Source organism: Strix uralensis, chromosome 14, assembly GCF_047716275.1.
Source record: "Strix uralensis isolate ZFMK-TIS-50842 chromosome 14, bStrUra1, whole genome shotgun sequence".
Taxonomy (NCBI): domain Eukaryota; kingdom Metazoa; phylum Chordata; class Aves; order Strigiformes; family Strigidae; genus Strix; species Strix uralensis.
Genome location: NC_133985.1, coordinates 14,119,286 through 14,139,502, shown reverse-complemented (window position 1 = coordinate 14,139,502; position 20,217 = coordinate 14,119,286). Strand labels below are relative to the sequence as shown.

Genomic DNA, 20,217 nt, shown 5'->3' with positions numbered 1-20,217 from the left:
AGAAACCTGGTTGTTGCCTAATGTGAGAAGGGCGAGGAGCAGGGTGGTTATCTCCCTTTTAATGGTTCCTCCGCTTGCCCTGATGTTACTTTGCTGTTTGGTTTTCCCAAGCACCTGTTCAGACACTTCCTACTATTCTGGCTAATGTGGCAACTGCCCACAGATTTCTAAATAGCAGCAGTGAAACAAGTCGGATTCTTCTTAATTTTAGTTGGCTGTCCTCTCACAGTATGAGTGTGATTATGTTTAGGAAGCTGGATTCACAACATAAAGGTTAGGAAGCCTCTCTGAAGCATGAGTTTGCAGAACCTGATGACTGAAGCATGAACCTGACTCAGGGCATGGCTGTAAGTGTGGATCTCAAGAAATAAATAACCACAAGATAATTTTATTGCACTGCTAGTGTTCAAAAATTCTGATTTCATTTTTAGTAGGGATTTGGCAAAAGCAGTTGAAATTTTAAATGCAAATGAAAACAATTTTATATGAACAGAGCACTTATATTTTAGTTGTTGTTTTGGAAAAAGGGTTTACTTGGGCAGGGGGGACTTGCATGCTGAATACCATCTCGTTTTGAGGAGGCTGTGGTCTTGTGTAAGTGGCATCTTTGCATTTGGACTAACAAAGTGGTGTTGTACCTCCATCTCCTGTGGGCGAATCGTAATTTCTGCAGAAGGTTAAATTTGCAAGCCCTGGTTAAATATTTGTTGCTTTTAAAGAAGCCCATGGACTTTGAGAAAAAAAACCCAAACAAACCAAAACAACCAACAAGCAAGTGTTAGTAGTTACACATTTAATTCAATGCAAACTTCCAATTTTTAGCTGTTAAGGTTCTAATATGGTATTCAGTCTTTGCACTGCCATGTACGTGTTGTTCTCTAGTACTGCTTCATTCTGGTTACAGCTTAAGCTGCAATGGATACAGTTCACATACATAAATTAGAATAGCCAAGCTTCATTTTGCGCAGTTTGAATCTGTTTTTCATTTCATGGATTTAGAAGCTTAATTTCTGAAAATGAACATTGCATTTATCAGATGTCTTGCTTGTGAACAGTTCATTTGATAATATAAAGCAGCACAAAAGTAAGGCTGTAAAGGGGACATCTGATGGCTTGGCTTCAGTTTGGGTTTTTTTGCTAGTTCTCTGACATAAGGTATTTGTTGGTATTTGTTCTTTGTGAGACTTGGCAAAGTTTTGGTAATGCCTGCAGTTCCTCTCTTGCTCGAAACAGTGCTGATTAAAAGAACCAGATTTAGAGAGAACTTGGTTTATCCTTTAAAATGTATGCAGATAAGCAAGTGTGAGAGTTTTTCCTCTGTTTCAGGCTCCTGGCAGCTGTTTGAAAACTTCTGTATGTTTGTGTGTCTGGATTTCTCCCCTCTGAGGATCTGGGTGAGATCGTACCCCTTCTCTCCCACTTTCTCCTCCTGTCTTCCTCAAACCTTGCTGTGAGGTGCATTCCTGGTTGTTAGGATGCTGAAGTACCAAAGCTTTCTATCGCACTGCTGTTCTAGCCATTCCATAAGGAAAATGATATCCATTAAGGAAGTGAAACAGGGATGCTGTTAACCCGTTATCTTGGTGCCTGAGGCTTGGTGTTCTCCCATCAGTAAGTTCTTTATTTAAAATCTGTACATTTATAACTTGGTAGAAATGCTTCAGGATGTATGAATTTACCCAGTGTAGTGCAATCAGCTCTCTTTATTTTAACCTTTCACGGTAGTTCATACGTACGTAGCACCCTTTGCATTTGTAGGCTGCCGCAGCCTGGAGAAAGGTACTAAAAACTAGCCAAAGACAACAAATACCCACAAGCATGTAGATAACAGAAGTTTGGCTTGTATCATAATCTCTGCTGTATTTTTTGCTAGTGAATATTTAATTAGTGAGTATTTAACACTTCTGTGTGATAATAGTCGCAGATAAGAGGTAGTATACTTTTTCAGACATGAATGTAGGTCAGACACCTGTTTGCTTTTCGCTGCAGTGCTGAAGCCAAAGGAAGTCTGGAGCAGTGGGGGGACAAAGAGCATGTCCCCTGGTCCCCACCAGCTCAGCCTACTTGTGGGTTTCCAGCAGGCTTCTCTGACTCCTGTCTTTGACTTGAAGCTTGCCATAAAGTTAAGTGCCAGTGTGATGATTATTCTGGTGAGGGGAGTGATGGTTTCAGCAGATACGCCATGCAGGTGTTGTGGTTTGGGTGGGGTTTTTTTTTTTTTACATACTCCACTTGGGCTTACCCCTTTCCCTGTGCAGGGGTTTATTCCTGTAAGTTTTCTCACAGTGGAGCACAGAGGGCTGCTGCTCTGCCTACATGAGTACAGGTTCAGCATCACAGCCTCTCTTTGTAAAGGCTTAAAGCTTGTATGCTTGGTAATGCTACTTTGTACGGAGGAAACTTTGATTGATGACCTCTTTTTGCTTGACATCAAATGCTGCTTAAGCTGTGAAGTAGAGATAATTTAATTTTCTTTCTATTTTAGGTTTTTTCAACCAATTGGTTTTGCTTTCAGAAAACCTTCTTTAAAATGAGAATCTTTGCTAATGAGAATTTATTTTTTGGCTTTCATCACAAGCAGTTATTAATTTCAGTTGTTGACTTTGACTTTGCTTCATTGTTGTTCTTAATCTTATCTCCTTTTTACCTTTCCATGCAACATTCACAACCGAAGATTATTTCCTAATTCCTGTTGTCTTTCCTTCTATCTGTTTTCATTTATTTCTCAGTGCATGAGTGTTGGAACTGAGTGAAATAATGAACAGTGGGTCATTTAGACTTCTTTCCACCCTCTCATCCCTAAGAGCAGGACAGTGGTAGGAGTTGTACTTTAAACTGTCTCTGACTGTCAGCAACAGTCACTGTATGAGAGTTACAGCCATCACTGCTTCATTTCTGTGACTGGAGTTAAAGGATCTGGACCCCTCCCCTGGATAGGAGCTGTTTGGACTTGGAACAGAAGGATAAGCCTGAGCTCAGAGGGCTGAGGCTGCTCTGCTTTGTCTTAAACTGTAGGTTAACTCAATAAGGTTGAACTTCAGCTGGAGGAGAGCACCATCTCATGAAAACTTTTGAGATAGCTTTGACAATGCCCTTCCAGGCTAGTTCTGGGACAGCTTTTAATAGAGAGAATTTGCCCCAGTTGCTGCCCCTCCTTTGGGAGGGCAGAGGGTGAGTAAAGTAACCTGTTGTGTGATGGTGAAATGGCCGGGCCTGGGAGCGGCACGTCCTAGGCATGGAGCACCTGTGGCACCAACCCTGTGTTAGTAGATACTACTTCAAGCAGACTGGCCCAGGTCACCCAGGTGCCTTCAAGTGTCATCTCTCCCTCAGGTTTGCTTTTCTGGATTTTTTTTTTTTTTTTTCCCTGGTATGAAGAGCTGCTGATCTTCAGCCAGTCATATCTGGAGGTTGGTTGGTGGCTCGTAGGAATTGGGTGAACTCCTTGTCTCATGCTGTTCAGGAAAAAACTAATGATCATTGAACTTTAAGGAAAAGAAGGTGGTGGTGGTGGGGAAGACAGTGGACTGACCCTCACCAGGCTTCCAGTTCTAACTAACAAGAAGTAGGTATTGGGAACAGCTTGTTTGCAGTCCTGGAAGTAGATGGGCTCCAGGGGAGAAGCGCAAGAGTTGCTGCCTCAGGAATGGGAAGGTTTGAAGAGAGCAGTAGAAGCTTATGGGGCAGAGTTGTTGCTGCCTTCTGCCTCTGGCGCAGATGTATGCCCCGGCTCGTGTGCGGGGTGTGACTTACCTGGCAGCTACTAGTGCGGTGAGATCTGCTCACGAGATATCCAGTGCTCCTGCTGCAGGGCCCTGGGCACGTATCTGCTGCATGCTCAGCGGAAAAGGCTATTAGTGTCATTGTTTATACTGTATTGTTTAATTATTGTTTGGATGTGGCTGCCTTCTTTTACTTTCTTCCTTGGCTTTGATTCTGTCCACTTTGTGCCTGAAACAGGCTTGGCAGGATCTTCCTCCGTTATTTTTGGGGGTCAGTGGCTTCCTTCTTGCTCTTCTCCATCCTTGTTGCACACAATCTCTTTTGCTGCCCCAGCCTTTCTCAAGAAGCATGTTCTGTCCCTTGCTTCACTGAATAATGTCATGTTTATAATTAAGTCAGGAATAAGCTATAATAGGGCTATTTTTGGCCAAGCATTTCCATGATAGCTTTCCAAAGCAGGTCTGCATTTGAAGTGTGCAGGGCTACGATGGCTGCAGCTCGGCACTTGGACTCTGGATGGCTAGGCTCTTTGGGTACATGATATTGAAAATGTTGGCCTGTAACAATATATATCTGCCCCTTTGCGTGTAGCTTGGTCTTACCGTGGCTCTGCCAAGATGGTTGTATCCCCAGTCATGCTGTTGGGGCATTGGGATGTCTGCAGCAGTGCCACACGGTGCTGGAGGCGATGGTACTGCTCTGGTTGTTGCACAGAGATGACCAGCACTGCAGGGCAGGTGTACCCTGTGTCTGTCAGCATATGTGTGTGTTTGTGGACTTGTGCTTTGTGCCACTTCTTCTGGCAAGATTCATGGATTGGACAGCAGCTTCAAGTGTTGTAGCCAAGAGTGGTTGCTGGATGAGCGTTATTTTTGTCGCTTTTTAATGATGTTAATTTAAAGGGAGGAAGATTGGTGAGAGACAGTCAAGGACCAACAGTATGTATACAATAATAAAATCACTGAGAAATATAAGCTTTCTTTGCTCCATCAATGATCTTAAAGGTTTTTTCCAACCTAAATGATTATGTTTCATATTTGTCTTATGGTGAGAGTTTTGGGAGGGCAGAGGTGCTGCTTGTGTAGTTGCCTTGTCTGTGAGAAAGCCTGCTTTCTCTTGAAATACCATAAGTCAGTGCTCAGCTTCACTTGGTGAATTACAAAGACTGGTGTGTTTGGCACAGTACAAATTCAGGAGGTAGTTTTCAAGGTAGATGTGTTTGTGTAATCCGTCTGCTGAACCTTGGCTTGTGACCCTTTCCTCAGCGATCAGTGGTCATTTGGGGTCTTGCATTGGTGGAGAGGATTTGATGAAAAACATCCACAAGCTATGTATTTGTTCTTTCCAAAAATAGCAAAGTGATCTGAAATACTGTGTATGGTCTAGAACTTATGCTATAGCTTGTCCCATCTGAGCAGCAAATTAATGCCAAACAGTTGATAACAGTAGACAGCGCTGACACCCTTTAGGAGAAGGTCTAACAATACAGAAACTGTGATTGTTGCACACCGATGGAGCAAGGCACTGTCCTTCCCTTCCTCACTAACCCAGTCTCTTGCCTGCTTTGAATTTTGTCACTATCTCCACTGGAGTTACAACATGGTACATAACCAGTATACAGTGGTTCACATGCTGTGTAGATAAACACTCAGTACTCTGACCGTATGTAGGGATTACACCTGAAGTTAGTTGTGTTTAAAAAACTTGGGCTTTCCCTAGCTCACAGAAAAGTCCTCATTACTGCAGGGCTCAATTTTTGGCCATCAGGATATATTAGCAGTTTGATCTTGGCATAGTAAATGTTAATTGTAACAGGAATGAGTTTTGTTGTATCCTGGCCCAAGCAATACATGCCTTGGGGACTAACTCTGGCATCGCACAGCGGAGTTTAAAGGGAGAGACCTACTGTACCTGGAAATTGTATGAACTGCTGCTTTCACTCCTGCTATTTTTTTTTAATGTTATGAATTTTAAACCTCCCTAGCAGAATTTTTGTTTTGTGGGAATGTAAAGGCATCTTTGGCCAGGTGGTGGGATTTAGGGAGAGTGGAGGGGAAGATAGTGCAAGACTGCGGCCTGCTGCAAAGCTCTTCCTTGGGGTACGGGGCTTTCTGATCTGCCTCTTCCACCCACTGGTGGGGCTTTGTGGTGAGTGATGATGAGACCAACATCTGACTGCTGTGTGGGGAAGGGAGAGAGCAAAATGGGAAGGAATGAGAATCGGAAAGGGGTAACTGTTTAAGAATCGTCTGAATAGTTTCTTGAAAGCCACGTTTTCATCAGGTGCCTGTGTGGGCTATTAGAGGGTGACAAAGAGTTGATTTAAATGCAGACTTGCCTCTAGGCAGGGGTTGTGGGTGTCCCTCAGGTGGATCAGTGTGAATGGCTTTGGCAAATCTCCAGCATAGTTTTACTGCTCGGTCCAGCTGACTCTGCTCAGGTTACAGTTGTCAGTAAGACGCACATACATTGTGTACTGTGCACTGCATTTGGCACAATCAGTTATGATATAGATATGCCCCTTAAAGCCTAGGGTTGAAAAACGTGTAAGAAAAAAAGTGATGGAAAAGTCACATTTGTGAAAAGAATACAAGCTGGACACGGACAAGAAAAAAAAAAGAGGCGTTTTGCATCTGAAAGTGCATCTGCATTTTAAAAGCACCAGCAAAGGCAGCACTTCTGGTTCCCATGCTCACGCATGCATATTTTTGTTCCAGAAAACCTGTCTGTGGCACGGTGGAGGCACGGAGGCTGCAGCATGGCGGTGAGAGAGTGAGGGTCTGCAGCCCCCTTCCCCAGTCCTGAGCTCCTGCTCAGCAATAAGTTATTGTGTGGCTTTTTGATGACTGAGTGAGAAGAATTCCAGCAATGTAGTCTGTAACGTCATTACCTGCTTCTTCTCATGTAACAGAGGAGTTTATCCTTTTGTATTTTCTTTAACCACATGAAGAAAACCCATAAAACTCAACCTGAAGCGGAATATACCTTTTATTAGAGAGGTCTGTTGCGTTTTAGTTGCTAGGATGTTGAACTGTGACTGGCAAGAGACGTGCTTAGGGAAGGGTGGTGAGCAGGACAGAGAAGTGAAGTGAGAAGGTGCATATTTGTGCTATGACAGCTTTAATGAGGAGCATATTGCTGATGCTTATTGGCAAGAATAATACCTGCAGTACTTCTTAGAGCTCTTAAAATACTGAACCCACCTGGGACATGTCATTGGCTGGTGCTGGTAAGCAGGCAGGATACCCCACAGCTGAGCATGGGGACTCCTGTATCCTGTGACAACCTGTTGTGCCCCATCTTGTCTCCGTTAGTCACATCGCCGGTAAGCTCCTGAATCCTCTTCTTGGCGGAGGTCCTGTTGGTAGCCCAGCATCCAGCCCGAGCGTGTGTGTACTTAGCGAACAGCACGGGATCTGCTCTCTGCTCTTCGATAGCGAGGCAGAAAGGGCATTAAACAGCATTAGGTTTTTGTGTGTTGAAAGATTTTGACGTTCTTGTGATCGCTGCACAGCCCTGGGAAGCAGAGTGAGTTGGGGTGACAGTTTCTACAGAGTTGATACTTGTGAGCAGGTTTTGGAGACAGGCAAAGTCTGTCCGTCTGTCTCGTAGAGCGGGGGTGACTGCCATTGTGCTCCGTTTCTCCTGCTCTGTAGTTTTGGGGCAGAGCAGTGACAGTTCTGCTCATATAAACTAAAAATGAGGACATAAGGGTTTTTTCTGATTGTCCCTGCCTTTTGGTTTCAAATACTTTATGGTGAAGCTTTTTCCTGAGCACATCTGAGAAGCAGGGAAGTTATTAGCTTGTACAGACCAACTTTTTTTTGTTGTTTTTGCAATTGATAAACAATTTGCTGTTCTCATCACATTCTCATTGTCTCTTACTACTACTTTTTCTGTATGCTGCAACCTTTGAAACGAACAAACTGGTGTTAGCGAAGAAATGGGGACTAGTAGTGACTCTGAATATTTACCTGTGCCAATGTGTGAAGTTTGAGCGTAGTCATTTACCAGAGGTCATGTTCCTTACTAAATAATAACAGAAAAACTCAAACCCGGGTTTATGTTTTGTTCTTTCAGAAGGATGGGGAGAACCATCATGTTCTTTGAAGGTGTAGGACCCACTAAGTAAAATCAGGACTTGCTTTTTAATGTAAATGTCTCTGGTGGCCAGATGTAATCTGCACACAGGGGGGAGGAAAACCTCTTTAAAAACATCTGGAGCTTTAGTGATTTCTTGTGTTCTGGTTTTTCCCCAAAGATCCGAGCCAAGAAGAAACCTACTCCAGTGAAGTATGAAGTTGGGGATCTTGTTTGGGCCAAGTTCAACAGACGCCCATGGTGGCCATGCACAATTTGTCATGACCCAGTGCTGGACTGTCACTCAAAAATGAAAGGTATTGTATCTGCTCAGACCACAAAGTGGAGGCATTGTGTATGGCAGGGTACTGCAGTTTTTAATTAATTTAAAAACATTTCTGACTCTTGAAAGGTATGAAGAAATAGTCTCTACTGTGTAAGACCTGGGTCTGTAAAGTAGACTTAGATCAGGGAGGTAACAGGAGGGAGATGGGAGTGAGGCTGATGGAAGTGGCAGAGGTAGCTGTTGGACATGAAGGCTTTATTTTCCAGAGTATAGGAAGGGTGAGTAGCTGGGCTGAGCTCAGGGTGGTGCAGAAGAAAGAGCAGCTCCTTGAAAAAGGGATACAGAGAAAAAGGAGGTGGGTCAGAGAGCTAAGGACAGAGACGTGCAATGGGTGGGCAAGCAGAGCTGGGAAGGCTGGAGTCTGTGAGAATACAGTTTGGAGGGCAGGAGGCTGAGGAGTGGGGTGTGGGCTAGCACAATGTAGCTGCTGAATGCCTGAAGGTGTGATGGGAATGTGTGTGAGGAAGTGAAATTTTTTTTGGTCTTGTTTGGCACAGGGAAGCAAGGGACTGTTTATGGGGAAATATCGGAAAAACCTGGAGATGGAGCTGCATATGTGAAAGTTTAGGGCATAGTGTGTCAGAGAGACTTAAGAGCCAGTGGAGTGTGAGGGGAAGAGAGGGGGGAAGTAAGAGCTGTGCACGCATGAATGCAGGGGAGAGCTGAGAAGGAAGAGAGTCTTAACAAGCTCAAGGCAGAGAAGAAAGTGTAGGTGAGTGATGGAGGGAACAGAGGGGATGTGATTGTTTGGTTTGCTTTTGGGATCGTACTAGCTGTCATGGGGAGATTGCTACGAATGCAAAGGCTTATTTATTTGTTCCTGGTTTCCCTTTCTGATTCTTTTTGTTCTGTGGGCAACTGGAAACCCCTTGAACTGGTGCTGTCTGCCACTGACAGCTCTGTAGACTGGTGAGGTTGCCACTCACTGATGATGTATTTCCAGTTTTTGTGGCCCTTATCAACCTAAGAACCAAGTTCTGAGAGTGAGTAGACTTTTTTTTGAGTGTCCATCAGCTCAGAGCCCTCTGTTATTTCTCTAGAGACAAGACGTAGCTCTTCCTAAATTGTCTGGTTGCTGTAGTCTTCTTGTTATTTCTCCACCTTCCCCTTCATCCTCTGGGAGGCATTCATCCTGATTCTAGATAATACGGAATGTGCTGTTCTAAATAGTCCCTTTTGAGCTCTCAAATTCCTGTTGAATATGTTGCTGGAAGATCTGCCAGACATATATTCTCCCCCCCTGCGTCCCTCCCCATGAAGTTTTGGACAGGATTTAATGTATATAGCTGTCCAGTAATCTCCTCTCAGCCTGTGTATGAGGATTTCTAATAAAGGAATTCTGCGGGGAGGAAACATGCTATTAACAAATTCCAGCAAGGTCTGATCTCCAGCTACATGATAGACTCTCCCGTCATGTTTTATCCATGTTCAGACCAATAGAGCTCTGGAGAAAATTGCTTTTTCCAGTTGTGGCTGTATGTAATCTGCTCATCTCCCCTCCCTGACGCTGAGGTGGCAGAGCGGGTGGATCTGAACTCTGGAGCTTTTGGGAGCTGCCGGGGCTCTGTGTGCGCTGTAGGAAGCACAGTCCTCTTGCCTTGGCTCTCCTGTTGCCAAGGGAACGAGCCCTTCAAAACAAGGCAGGTCGCTTCAAACTCATGACTTGTGCAAAAACCTCTTCTCCTCCTGGGTTTGAGGCATGGCGTTTTGTTTGAAGCAGTTTGCCTTTTCTTAGCAAGCTCTTGGAGATTTTTTGGAGCTGAAAGATTGAGGCTCAGTAGCTTCAGTCCCAGTGCTGTGAATGGGACAGATGAAGTCTGTTGATGTTGCCCTGGTCATTATTTGTCACCCTCTCCGTGGTCTTGGTCAGAATCTCGATGTTGGCATCACTGAAGGCCGGGCTGCTGCACTGTGCTGGCAGTCCTGGAAGAGACAGCACAAACCAAATGGGCTGTGAAGTCTAGGCTACGTATTCAGAGGGTGAAGGTGTTCCCAGGAGAAGGTGAAGCACATGTTGCAGCAAAATGCAGGCAGAAGTTTATATCCCTTGTTCAAGCCTTGTTTGCTGTCTTCTGATGCTTGTAACCTGTCCTTTTTCACCAGCACACCCAGTACTGGTTCAGCTCTTAATTGTACCATGTCTGTTCAGCATTCTTGCACAGAAAGCATCTTTGAAAAATCTTTGATTGTCCCTTTATGATTGAGTTTCTTCTCTTGCTCTGCACCTTTGTGCCCAAAATATGGAGACAGTCATTGCAACTGATATTGTGTCATGTTGCTCCTAGTCCTTGTACAGTGTGTGTGCATGTGTGTACTCAAATACTGCGTTAATGTTTTATGCCCTAAATAAGAGTTCGTTTGGTAACAAAGCATTGAACAAGATGGGATATATCATGGTGGTGGAGGCTCAACCTGTATGAGTAAATCCTATCCAGAAGGATGTAATTTCTGGCTGTTGCTGGCACACTGTTGCCTTTTCCCCAATGGTCAAGTGGACTGGAGCGTTTAATCATTAATAGGGAGTAGCAAGAAAGACGTGCTGCCCAGTATGTGTGTGTCTCAAGGAAAAAATATTTGGATATTTTTTGCAAAATTCTTTTGCAGCCAAACTGTAGTCATTGTTCTAGGGAGATAACCCATCTTAGATCTATTAATTGATTGTTTGTAAGAAAAAAAAACCAAACTATTTAAAAATAGAGAGTAGCAACACAGAACAGAGATGGAAGTGTTCAAAGGGGTCTCCCCTAGTTCTGAATAGAAATTCCCAGAACTGGCATTCATGTGGGAATGTTATTAAGCAAAAAGCCGTTGAAAATTACATGGCAAATCGTTACCTACTTCTGTGATTCTTTTTGTGTGTCTTCATTCTGTTATATGCAAGGGGTTAATTCTGTTAAATTTCTCAAAATAGTTTCCAATCGGAGACCGTACCGAGAGTACTATGTGGATGCCTTAGGAGAACCTTCAGAGAAAACCTGGGTTGCTGGGAAAGCTATTGTCCTCTTTGAAGGAAGACACCAGTTTGAAGAGCTGCCTGTTCTTCGGAGAAGAGGAAAGCAAAAGGAAAAAGGCTACAAACATAAGGTGAAAGATCTGTTTTCTCTAATATGTTTTTGATGCTTTGAATCTACACAGTACAAAGCACTCCTTTATGACTGGAATTGCACTTCGACAGCTTTCTTCTGTGGCAGTGACTGTAGCAACGCGGCCAGGAAAGGGATTCTTTACATCCTTACGAGCATAGTGTATAAGCTGCCAGGAGTTTCCAGGCTCTCTTTTATGTCAGGGTGTGGCCTGCTGCTTTTATTGCCCTAGACAGCTCCGAGAGGCAGAGGAGTCAGGTCTCTGTCAGTGTGAGATTTGTTTAGCAGCACAGCCCTCTCCTGATGTCTGTTACAGCGAGCTTCTAAATAACTTCCTGTGCTCTCTGGCAGCCTCTTTTGGCTGGTCTGAAGCAGAGGTGGAGTTGCACGCTTCGCTAGATCACTGACTGAGATAAAGCAGTGGGGTTTTTAGCCCTGCTTCAGTAATTCTCTGTATAGAAACCTGTGAGGACTTATAATTTGACTTGGAAAACGCTTTGTTGGTGAGCTTGTGGGAATGAGTTTTGTGGCTCATCACATCATCTCCGTTTCCAAACATAACAGCCCTGATCAGTTGTACCCAGTATAATGTAATGTGACACAGGAGTCTGGTCTACACCTTTAGGAAGGTGACTGGAGGAATTAACTTTCTAGAATTGCTGAAGTGAAAAAGTACAGAGGTTACTGCGTTACTGTAAGAGAGCAGATAGTCATACTAGGCAATGGTGTCTGGTTTTTCTTTTTCTCTGTTTCCAAGAGGTTTATTAGCAGTTACGTACTTAACCCACATTAATGCAAAACTCTCAGATTAAATGTGCTCTTGCAGATGTGAATCCCTGGGTGTTATGCTTTCATTTGGTTTTCCTTTTCCAAGGACATGTTCAGTATCTTCTCTAAGGTCTTCTCTCCTTGTGTTCCCAGCCCCCTAACAACTAGAGACATGCTCACAAGTAACTTCTGGCTCTAGAAGTGCTGCATGGCTAGAATCTCATCCTATATGTAAATGGCAGTGCCAATGTCACTGCAGTAGAGGGGAATCAAATGTTTGTTGCTCATGTAAATGTCCAGGTTTACATCACTGGAAGCCAAAATCTGATGCGAAGCTGAGAGTCTTTGGCTGCTTTACCAGGCTCCATAAATCTCATCTCAGCAGATTAAACAAGTTTTTGTTGGTGTGAGGGTTTTTGTTAAAGTGTCAGAAATGTGAGTTGTTCTTCCTGCCTTGGAAATGGTTTTGATTTTAGGGGCAATTGTGAAGCCTTTGACTTGCTGTTGTGCAGCCAAGAACTAAACACGTGGGTAAGAAACAAGTTTCTTGCTGGTTTTAGACGTTAGCAGAGGTTCCTGTCCAGTATGGAGAGTACTTTTTGTTTTATACTAAAGGTACAAAGTTAAAGTTGGAACACTTCTAGGTAATGGAGGTCTTGAATTTAATAGAGTGCATCTTAGTAGGGTGTGTGTGTATCATCTTTGTACCAAGGTGAGTTGATGGACTGGGAAGATTGAATCGTGCTCAGAGTTCAAGGGGTGCAGAAGAATCAAGAATGAGTAAAGCAAACGTGTCTGCTCAAATATTTTGAGGAAAATGATACTGTGCTTTCCTTGAGATGCTTGTTGGCTGTTGCTTTGCATTTCTGTGCCAGGGATCCATACCATTTGCATTCCTCTTTACCGACTGTTGTGTTCGGGGTGTGCTGGGATGCCGGGACATCTGGTTCCTGGGAGACCTGTGCTTGCAGGGACCTTGTTGCTGTTTTGGGAATGCACAAGGATTTTTATTACGCTCAGCAGGAGCGCAGGTTACTTACCTAGGAGGAGTATTTTCTGTGTCCACTAGGCACGGTCTCTGGGAATCCATGTGATTGTCTTAAAGATGCAAAGTGCACAACTGTCACTCTGTTCTGTGCCTTGTACACCTCAATCTCACTTTTATCTTGTTGGTAACCACTCAAATTTTTTATTTCTCTTTGTTTTTTTTTTTCTTCCAACTTTAAGGTTCCTCAAAGATTTATGGCTAAATGGGAAGTCAGTGTTGGACAGGCAGAAGACATCCTTCTCGGGGGGCCAGAGGATCAAAAGTGCAGCCAGAGCTCCAGCGAGCTGGACAGCGAGAAGGAAGTGCGGTCAGAATACTATGCCAATGGCCCTGGAGCAGAAAGGGACAGGCAGCTGAATGGATGTTTTAAATCCTTGGCGTTTGAGTCCAGACACCCGGCCAGTGAAAAAGGAAAATTGCACATTAAGCCACATGTGAAAAAAAGCTCTGACAGCAGAAAAAGGACTAGAGTAAAAAAGAGTGGCGCAAGAGGGGAAGCATCTAGGGGAGAAATCAAAGAAAAAACACCAGACACCATAGTTAGAAACATGATTGTCGGGGACCTACCAGGTAAACACGCGTCTCATGAACTTCGCCGGATTGCCAACAGCCTAACAGCATCCAGTAGCACCAGGGAAAATCATTTGCTTTCCTCCTTTGGAGAAAGACGTTTTGAAAAGACAACTTTGAAACCGGACTATGAGAATCGTAAAAGTGATGCTCTGAAGAACGCTTTCCAAGGGGATTTGTTTTCCAGCGCATCTTTGGAGAGAGAGAAGAGCTCCCTGGGCATTTTGTGCAGCTCCAAATTACAAATACACTATTCTGCGTCTGATGCTGGTATTGAGAAAAAGCAAACTGAATCAGATTCATCCTCTTCCCTCTCAGATGGTGGGAACAGTGATGTAGATACCATGGACCAAAGTTCAGAGAGAGCCTCTAGTGCTCTTGAAGTTAGTGATTCTTCAGATAAAATGGAGAAGGAATTTCCTATGACGTCAAGTGGAAACATTAAGCTTTCCATGTATCTTTCTCAGAAGAGCAACAGAAGGGCCAGGAAGAAGTCATACAGAGATCGCAAACCTCTGGGAGGTTCAGTAACCAGCAGACTTGATGCAGAATTTGCAGATGGGGAGCTTGAAGTAGGCTTCTCTGATGCTGAGATGTCATTGACAGCTCTTGAGTGCTCTTCAGATGTGAGAAATGACAATCTTTCCCTAGCAAACAAGCACACTACTCCCCAAAGTGTTTCCAAGGACAGCTCCTGGCCTGCTGTTGCAAATCAAGCAATCTTAAAACCGAAAAGCATGAAATTGCCCCGAATTAGGAGTATAAAATGCAAACATAAAGAAAAAGTTGCCGGGTTGGAGCCTCCTCTTGCAGAAGAGGAGGGTGGCATGAATCACTGCTCTTCTGATACCAAAGGTTTCTCTGGCCTTCAGAGAGATTCTCTTCAGAGAAGTGGAAAAGTTGATGGTCAGAAACTGTTAAACAACATGCATGAGAAACCCAGGGATTCTGCTGAAATAGAAACAGCCGTGGTGAAACACGTCTTGTCAGAGCTGAAGGAGCTGTCTTATCGGTCCATGAATGATGATGCTAGTGACTCTGGTGCTCCAAAGGCCACAGTACCTTTACTTTTCTCTTCCGCCTCTGGTCACGGTCGTTTGCCTATTGAGCCAGATTACAAATTCAGCACCTTGTTAATGATGTTGAAGGATATGCATGACAGTAAGACAAAAGAGCAGCAACTGATGACTGGTCAAAATATAGTCCCATTTCGAAATACCAGCACAGCTGATGGTTCTGGAAGCAATTCTGCAAGTGGTCTGAAGTCCTTGTCTATTGTAGGTCACCCATATAAAATAGAAAAAAATGGAGATTGTGTCCAGGAAACAGTAAATCCAAACTCCGCTATAAGCAACTCCTCATATTCACGCAATCCTCCAACCAAGTTGATGGGGATTGGTACTAGTAAAAGGGAGCCCACGAGTACTGCTGTTTCTGGGACAAACGGCACAAATTGCGTGCCCAAACGCAACTGTTCAAAATCTAAGCAGTCATCAAAGCTTGGAGATAAAACAGTTTCAAACAGAAAGGACTTAAAACCAGGAGGGCCAAGTAAGTTGCTAAGTCGGTTATCCAGAGATTCAGGAGAACATGCATTCCGCGTTCATGGTTCGGTTACCAGTCCTCTAGGTAATGAAGCAGAAGATACTGGGAGGAAAGAGTCTGTTGATTTAACAGAACATTCAACTGATGAAGACTCTGCCTGTTTATCTGATGACAATTTAGATCGTATTGGAAGGAGACCTGAAGCTGGTAGAAATATTGAGAGCTGCACTTCTGCTGAAAATGGGGAGAGTCCAGACTTGGATTCAGAGGCAAATAGTGAGAGCTCTCTTGGTGATGAGTCTAATGATATAAATCACGTAGCACCCAAAAAGCGATGGCAGCGTTTTAACCAAAGCAGTGCTAGATCTAATAAGCACATCAGTAGATCTAGGGAACAAGGAAACTTGGAGAGTGCCTTTGGCTTGAATTCTCGTGGCTTTTCACTGAAGGGAAATGAGTGCTTGGGACGTAGGCATTCCCCTCATTCAAAGGTGCTTGAGGGAGACCTGACAGATCAGGACTATAAGAATCATTTAGACTTAGTTGAGAAACGTTTGAATGTATGTGGTAAGCCAAACAACAGTGTGATGGACTCAGAAACAGAGCTTGGCAACTTTGCTCCCCAGTCTGAATTCTCTGCACAAGGTAAGGGAGCTGGACTTGCGCCAGAGTGTGTATTTGTATACATTTTATACTTTTTCATTTAAAGCATAAGTTATGGAACTTGGGGCTCTTTGACAACGTGGAGATGTATACATCTGAGCTGAAGAAAGTGTGTTTTGGGTTCTCTGTAAGCATGGAGAACAGGCGGCAGAGCGACTATGGGATTTTGCCTAGCTTTTTGGTCAGGAAGTTTAAATACATTTACAAATCATTAGTTCCTCCACAGTGAAAGGTAAAATGAGCATCCTTCCAAGTTTGGGATTTTTTTTTTTTTGTTTTAAACTTATACCTTCATAATGTGTTCCGTAGAGCCACCTGCTTGGTGTTAGCTGATAGATCAGTGCTAGAAAGTTGTGGGAAACTGAGCCTCAATGGCTGCTCTTACTTAATTTTTTAGTGCTGTTTGACATAGACTCTGTCTCTTTGGTTTGTTTGGTAGGATTTCATGTAGGATTTCAAGTCAATGCATTGGACTTCTTTTGGCATTTTAGTGTGTAGCTTTATTAGCTGCTAATAACAAATTGGGGAACCCCACAGACTCCCTAATTTACAGCTCTGGTCTATCTGCCTGAGGGGTGAAGGGGAGAACAGAAGTGGGGGAAGCTGCCAGGGAGGCTGGGCAGGTCTGGAAGATGGCAGGCAGAAGTAAGGCAGCATCACCGGCAGGGAAATAACCTTGGAAGGAGGAGGCTTCTGAGGACCACAAGGTCAGACAGCCCTGCCTCTCCCACAGAGATGGGGACATTTGGTTAAGGCCAAAAAATAAGAAAAAGCATGTGTGTAGGGAATAGGTCCAGCAGAGCCATGTTCAACACATACCATCATAAGGCTTCTGCAGAGAATTTGGGGAAGCAAGCCTTAATGAAAACAACAAAATGAGGTTTTTACATGGATGTCACCAAACTAAATGGCTCTAATCTATTTGCAGTACCATAAATTAATATAACTTGACAGAATTTTGAACATGTGTGCGTTTTGTGGCTTATGTGTTCCTTCAGCGCACGTTTTGGTGTGTGTATTTTGCTACTAGTGGTTCCTGGCGGTTGTTGCCTTGCACCTCTGTTTCAGCGTGGAAAAGGCAGCTCCTGGCTTAGTGGTCGTAGGACCTGCCCAAGGCAGGTTACAGCAGGCACAGAAAACAAGCCTGTAGGGTGTAACGCACAGGGTAAGAGTTCTGGTTTGAAGTCATGACAAGCTTAATCGTTCACTGCCTCCTCTGGCTGTGGCTGCGTGTTTTTGAGGACTTAAGGCTTCACAGAGCAGGTGAGAGGATGGGTGCTGCTCTGGGGCTGTCAGGGCTGTGCCGCAGGAGCGTCGCGGCCCGCCGGAGGGAGCAAGTTCCTTCTTTGCACAAGGATGCAGACGGGTTTTCATGGCTTTGTGGTGGTTTTGCAATTGAAGCGTCCCTGTAATGTGTTGATATATGAGATGAAGATGCAAGTCTCCAGAGGGATTTAGATAAGAGTTGCCAAAGAGGTAGTTATGTTAGGAGAGAGGCGGCAGAGGAAGGCAGCAGGCTCCTGGGCGAGGTGGCATTGGTGGTGAAGAGTGTGGAGTTGTCCTGGTGCTGCACACAGGGATGCAGCGACAGCGAGGGCCTGGGTTTGCTTTGCAAAAGTGACAGATCAGCAGCTGCAGTGTAATCTAATTCCTCTGCCCTAAATAGCACGTGAGCCTTGAAGCACACCTGCGTCCTGTCTGTGCAGATGTGCCATAGGGAGGCACTGGAGCCTCCGTGTATGAGGAGCTGTCTGGGCTGCTGTAACACCCCCACTGTGCTGGTGGTAGTGAGTAAACCTCTAACGCTTTGAAAAGCCCATTTGTGGAAACCAGTCTTCCCTTTGATATCAGGCAAGGCCAATTACATAGAAAGTAGAGAGAATGATGCTGGAAGTTAGACTAACTGCAGCTTACAGAAGAGGAGGAGTTTCCTCTCTGCCAGTGCTTTGAGGAGACGTGGCTAATCCCTGTCCACAGCAAGCAGAGTGTCAGGGTAAGAGATCACAACAGATTGCAGTGACAACTGTGTAATTTCCACTAAGTTCAAACTGTATGAAGTCTTCATCATGGTTGAATGACAACATTTGGCATATTTTTGCTACAAACTTTGCGGTGCGATGTAGAGCAAATAAGGCAGAAGTGAAGATTGGTGGAATTTGCTGATGTAAAACATTTTTATAAATAATGGTTTCATCAGGTATGTGATTTGCCAGTGCCAGTCAGACTGCATTTGGGATTCTTGTATGGGATTCACTTTGGGGGGGGAAAAAATGCAGTTAAGCCAGCCCTTCTGGCACAGTGCTCTGCTGCGTGGCTTTGGGGCTCTAAATAGTTGCCCAGTGAGGATACTCATCATACAGCTGGTTATGTGCTGAAATGTGTGTTTCACCCAGACACCTGTACAGAGTGTTAATAGAGGCTGAAAATAGCCGTGTTTGAGAAAGTTGTTCCTTTCTTCTCTTTTGGCCAAGTTTGACGTTTTCATGCTTGTTTTAACCACAAAGCCACAATAAAGCATAGCAGTCTTGTCCAATATCCCCATTCTGAAGCGTTGCACTGGAATGCTTTGTTATAAAATGTTTCCGTTTTAAAGAAGAAAAAGCCACCTCCTACACATGAAAAGAAGCAAAGAGGATATTTACTGCTTGTTCCTAAACTTCCAGGAGACCGCAAGTGTTTTTGTGACTAGGAAAAATCTTTGGACAATATCATTTAATAATTTTGAAAACTAAAAAAGGGGAAAAGCCAGAGGTGTTCTGGGAAGTGGGAAAAACATAAACTTGCATCATCTTGCTTTTGCAGCTTGCTGAGTAGAGTTGACATAGAGCATCAGGGCTCTCTTTTTTTTTTTTTTTTGGAGCTTGCTGCGCATTGGGGTGTTGAGGTGGTATAGCATGGATGGTTAGGTTTATATCAAGGAAATTCCTGTTACTAGGTTTCCCTTGTGATGGTGCAGTGTTGTACAAACACAAAAACATAGGAGCCCTGAAGAGCTTGGAGTCGCTGGCGAGGACTGTTTGCTCCCTGATCTCATTGTGGAATCTATTGTCGGGAAGCAAAGGCAATAAATGGGCTTGCAGTAACAGATGGGGAGTACAGAGCTCTTGTAGTATATACAAAAATATGCCAGAGAGGAGGGGGAGGGAAGGAGTTAGGCTTAGGTGTTACTAATGAAAGTTTCATGACTGAACCATGTTATGGGGAAAAAAGTGTTTTCCCATGTCCCTGCACTAAAACCAAAGGAGTTTGGGTTAACAGCAAAAGTAGCATGATGAGTCTGAGTTGCTAATGGTCTTAGATTTTGGTAAAAGTGTGCTGCAAGAAGGCTAGGTGAAGTTTGTCTAGGGAGAGGTTGGGTGAAATTTCAGGAGCCCTCTGTCAGATATCTAATATTATTTGGTTTCTTATCTGAACTGCTTGAAGTTCCATAGGTCCTTAGAAATCCCACCTGCCATGTCTGGATTGTGGAAAATAGGAAGATCAAAAATTATAAGGTTGTATCAAAGAGAAAGAAGTTATTGGGGCTCTTCCGACTTGGAGCCTCTGGAAGAGAAGGCAGGAACAACTGTTACCTACAGATCATGAGGAGAATGTTGTCTTGTGATCATCTCAAACACAGTCTTGAAGCTGGTTTCCTTTTTCTTAGTACATTCAGAGAGGAAACGCCTTAGAAAGCCAAGTAAACGGCTTCTGGAATATGCAGAAGAATATGATCACTTATTTGCACCCAAGAAAAAATCAAAGAAGGGCCAGGAGCAATTGCAAAAGGTGGGTGAAGGCTAATGTGCTCTTCATGGTTATTACTCTGGGGCTCTGGTCTGTGTGCTTTTGATGCTTCCTTGCTGGCTGAGTGTTCTTGCTGTGTGCAATGCTGTGCAGGATGAATGTTTTCACCAACATATTTCACTGTGATAGGTGAATTCTGTGGTGAGGTCTGAATTTGAAGGAGGTCTTCCTGCACGATGCAGTCCTGACAGAGATACCCAGCGGGGGCCAAGTCCTTTGGTTTCAACTCCATCTTCAACCAAAGAGTCCCCTCCCATCCTTGAAGCAGAGTGCTCCTTCTCAGAACTAGGATCCCATCCCACCGGTCAACTTCTAGAAGGACCTTCAAGTTTTCCAGAGCTGGTGCTGTCTTCCTCGGATGTTTCTGAAGTTTCTGCTTCTCCAGATGCAGAAGAGAGATTCCTGAAATCAGGTATGTGGGAGGTTGTGTGATTCTGCTTCTGTAAGTGAACGTGTCACAAGTTCAGTGGAAATTGTTGCTTTGGTCAGCGTGAAAAGGTCAGTAGCTGTTGATCTGTTAGTTTGGTTTTTGCTTCATTCAATGACCATTCCTGGTGCTGGGAAGGGAGAGAGGACAAGTACGGTGGGTGACCTGGTGAGCTGGA

At 44.1% G+C, this 20,217-nt stretch overlaps 1 protein-coding gene across 3 annotated transcripts in view; it reads left to right on the top strand.

The window, feature by feature from the left end:
• Nucleotides 1-20,217, top strand: part of NSD1 (nuclear receptor binding SET domain protein 1) — a 69,111-nt gene that overhangs the window by 12,810 nt on the left and 36,084 nt on the right. For 2 of the 3 annotated variants that reach the window (XM_074883232.1, XM_074883233.1), the window contains exons 3-7: nucleotides 7,985-8,120; nucleotides 11,061-11,233; nucleotides 13,228-15,808; nucleotides 19,473-19,594; nucleotides 19,742-20,024. In XM_074883232.1, the coding sequence (XP_074739333.1) occupies nucleotides 7,985-8,120; nucleotides 11,061-11,233; nucleotides 13,228-15,808; nucleotides 19,473-19,594; nucleotides 19,742-20,024 (3,295 nt within the window). The remainder of the gene's footprint in view (nucleotides 1-7,984; nucleotides 8,121-11,060; nucleotides 11,234-13,227; nucleotides 15,809-19,472; nucleotides 19,595-19,741; nucleotides 20,025-20,217) is intronic. The other variant, XM_074883234.1, reaches the window with a different exon arrangement.